A 3,495-nucleotide genomic window follows, 5' to 3' on the forward strand; every position below is an offset into this window, starting at 1 on the left:
GAAGACAGAAGATGGGAACTGCTATCAGTTAATGAGGTATGTCCTCACACACCCCATCTCCTCCCTCCATTCAGATGCTTGCAGACCGTCAGTGCCCCGCAGCTTCCAGCACTCAGAGTTTTCTGCCTCTTTCTCCACCAGCTCTGGCTCTGGCTTTCTCATTCTCCAGACACATGCTCACCGACTGCTGCTGAGCCTGTTTGCTCTGACCTCTAGCTCCTAAAGCCTAATTTTCTTCTTCCTGCTTTCATCTCCTGGAAGTTGCCAGACCTTTGCTTTACTCACCACACTTTTTTTCCATCAAATGCCAATAAAACTGTCCCCAAGTTTCCATGAGTCTGTCTTTAAATTCTTGTATCAATAAACTACAAACCTGCAAAAGCAACTTAAGTTTTGTTTCAGGTGATGGCATCAGCTGAGGTCTCCAGAGACCCACAGCAGGGAGCCTGGTGCCCACCACTCAGCGGTATGAGGTAGCTGCACTCTACCACCAATGCAGGCAGAGGAGGCCTGCCATAGGGCAGGGAGAGTTAAAGAAGTCCCAGTTTCATTCTATAACAAAATGTCCAAGATACAGCCCAAATCACCCATTGCACCTGGAAGAGGAAAGTTCCACCTGAGAGAAAAAGTTGTCCTCTGACCTCCACATGCATGCTGTGGCACATGCACACCTGCACTCACACACAAGCACCAAACACACACACACACACACACACACGCACGCGCACTTGAAAAAGAAAATAATGATATATTCCACAGAATGAGAAATTTTTTGTAAATCGCACATCTGATAGGGGACTTAGATATAGAATACATAAAGAACAATTACAATTCTATAATAAAAACACAAATAATCCAATTTTTTAAATACACAAAGGATCTGAATAGACATTTCTCCCAAAACACATATGAACAGCCCATAAGCACATGAAAAGATGGTCAACATCATTAGTCATGAGGGCTAATGTGGTCATGTGGTCTCAAGTGAAGACCACAATGAGGCCCACTTCATTCACTCTAGGATGATGATTGCCTAAAGACAGAGTAATGCAGGCGAGGGTGGAGAGACCCTGGCACAGTGCTTGTTGGAACGTAAACTGGTTCAGCTGCTGTGGAAAACAGTCTGTAGTCCCTCAATGCAGTCAAGGTACTCAGCTTTGTAAAATGAAGCAGAAAACACTCATTTGGGGATGAATCAGTATATTCTATAATAATTACCTATAATTATTACAGCAATGATTTCTGTACATATGATCAATTGGGTCTAGTTCTGTCTCCCTAGTCACTTATTTTCAATAGTTTAAATGCATAAAGTACTAACTGTGTTTCTATGTGCATAAACAAAATTCCTATCACATTGACTGGTATATACCATGTGCTCAATAAATCAATGCTATAATTATTTATTTGCAAACAAAGAAGGTCAGAGGGAGAGAGAGAGAGAGAGGTCACGTGTGAGGGGCAGAGTCTCTCCCAAGTGCTGAGCAGCACCAAGCACTGGCTGGACCACGTCAGTCAGTGGTCAGGTGTGTGTTCTCTTTAAACCTGCCCACACAGAGCGCTTCATTCCCTGCATGGCTTTCACTTCTTGCCAGTCCAGTTTGATGTCTGGAACTTCGGGTTCAGGTTCTGGTTCCTTGCTCAAGGTACCCTGGGGAGAGGCGACCACAATGGGCAGAGGGCCACATTCCTCCCGGAATTCCACCACATGGAGACCCTTCTTGTTAGCCAGCTGTTGATGGGTTTCCTGGACAAGAGCAAATTGAGAATAGCAGGTTAGGTCTGTGAAGGATACAAGAATAAGGGCTTCCTTCAGCCAGGGGGAGGCCATCGTTCAGAACACTGGACAGCTTGGAAAAATGAGGTAACTATTTTGCTTGACTTCGGTAATGTGTGTGCCTAGATTAGGGTGATGGTCACACACGGATTTATCAGCCCAATCTCAACACACCAAACTGGAAGGGAGGAAGGGCTGTCTGACAGGGTCACGAGGCTACTCTCAGAGGACCCTGCAGTCACAAACCTCCTCCTCCACATGGAGTGCAAGGACTATGAGCCAGGTCCTGCTAGATGGCAACCCAGGGCTCCCACATTGGAGTAGAACTTGGCGTTCTTTGCTTCCACAGCTGCATCAGGCAACCAAAGCCACTGAAGAGTTAGGATAACTACCCTTTAAACAAATGTCTTGTGAACCTCTTTGAAGTTTTAAATTTTAGTGTTTTTAAAAGTCAGTAATTACAATTTGTTGTGTTAGAAAACACTTGTTCTAACTCCACTATGTGGAAAAGTTAAATAAAAGAGTACATGTCCTAGTTAAATCCTTTCAGTCAGACTTAGTGAAACACCTAGGGCCCCTCTCCACCCAAAGCATAGTTTTCATGGTACCCGCATAGGGGTTCACACTGACACCTGAGTTAGTAGGAACTATGACCATTAATAAGCAAAGTTAGTTCATGAGAGGTAGCAGCCCTAAGTTTTCATCTAGCTAGGCCTGGGCCTGGCTAATAGTCCCTGTAATCCACATGGAAATGGACATGCTGAGACCCTTCAATAGCATGGTCTGGAATACAAACTATCATTTCTGCCTCACAGCCCAGCAAGGGTTACCTGGCGGGCAAGTCCTTGGAAGAGGCCCTGGGTGAGGTTGATCAAGTTCATGGACCCAGAAACCCTGGCATACATGTCCTTGATGCCAATGAGCCGGCAGATGGTGATGATAGCCCTGTGGCAGCGGAGGCCATAACCTAGAAAGAAGAAAGACCAAAATGAAGCACCCACCCACTGGCCTGCCACAGATATCACCCACACTGCTGGCTTTCATGTGGTTCTGGCCTCTGTGTTTAGGGAGGTAATTTTGTGATTTCCTCACTTCCTGTGGGGTGACACTTAACAACACACTTAACTGTCAGGATGACATACTGCAGGACTCAAATTACACAACAAAAATCTCTTAAGTATAGTGGACAAAACAGGGCCATTAGGAAGACTAAAGGTGCCTGGACATTTTTTGTTTTGCTTCATTTTTGAGACAGGGTCTCACTATGTAGCCCTGGCTGGCTTGGAACTTACTATGTAGAACAAATTGGCCTCAAAATCATGTGAGATCCTGCTCCTGTTCCTCAAGTACTGGGATTACCAATGTGAGTCACCACACCCAGGTTGGGTTTGTAGGCTTTTTTCCCTTTACATTTGTTTATTTATTTGTTTGTTTATTTATTTATTGTGTTTGTCTGTGTACCATGTGTCATGGTGTACATGACCACTGCGAGAGTCAGTTCTGTCCTTCCACCAAAGGCTCTGGGGATCAAATTCAGGCTATCAATCTTGCACAAGTGCTTTTACACACCAAGTCACCTTACCAGCCCTATAATCTAACATTTTAATGCGCCAGACAAGTCCTCTTTTTTTTTTTTTTTTTTTTTTTTTTTTGCCAAAAAAAAAAAAAAAAAAAAAAAAAGAGGACGATAAATCTTTCACTGTGATATATCAAAATAA

The 3,495-nt window shown here is 44.1% G+C and overlaps 1 protein-coding gene across 1 annotated transcript in view; it reads right to left on the reverse strand.

Annotated features, from left to right (window-relative positions):
- Positions 1–747: 747 nt before the first annotated feature.
- Positions 748–3,495, reverse strand: part of Mrps5 (mitochondrial ribosomal protein S5) — a 29,614-nt gene continuing 26,866 nt past the window's right edge. Inside the window, exons 11-12 of the mRNA XM_008828178.3 lie at positions 2,608–2,744; positions 748–1,747 (exon numbers count right to left, since the gene is read on the reverse strand). Of these exons, the coding sequence (XP_008826400.1) occupies positions 1,523–1,747; positions 2,608–2,744 (362 nt within the window). The 3' untranslated portion in view covers positions 748–1,522. The remainder of the gene's footprint in view (positions 1,748–2,607; positions 2,745–3,495) is intronic.

This window comes from Nannospalax galili, unplaced genomic scaffold (assembly GCF_000622305.1).
Source record: "Nannospalax galili isolate Female #2095 unplaced genomic scaffold, S.galili_v1.0 scaffold1513, whole genome shotgun sequence".
Classification (NCBI taxonomy): Eukaryota; Metazoa; Chordata; class Mammalia; order Rodentia; family Spalacidae; genus Nannospalax; species Nannospalax galili.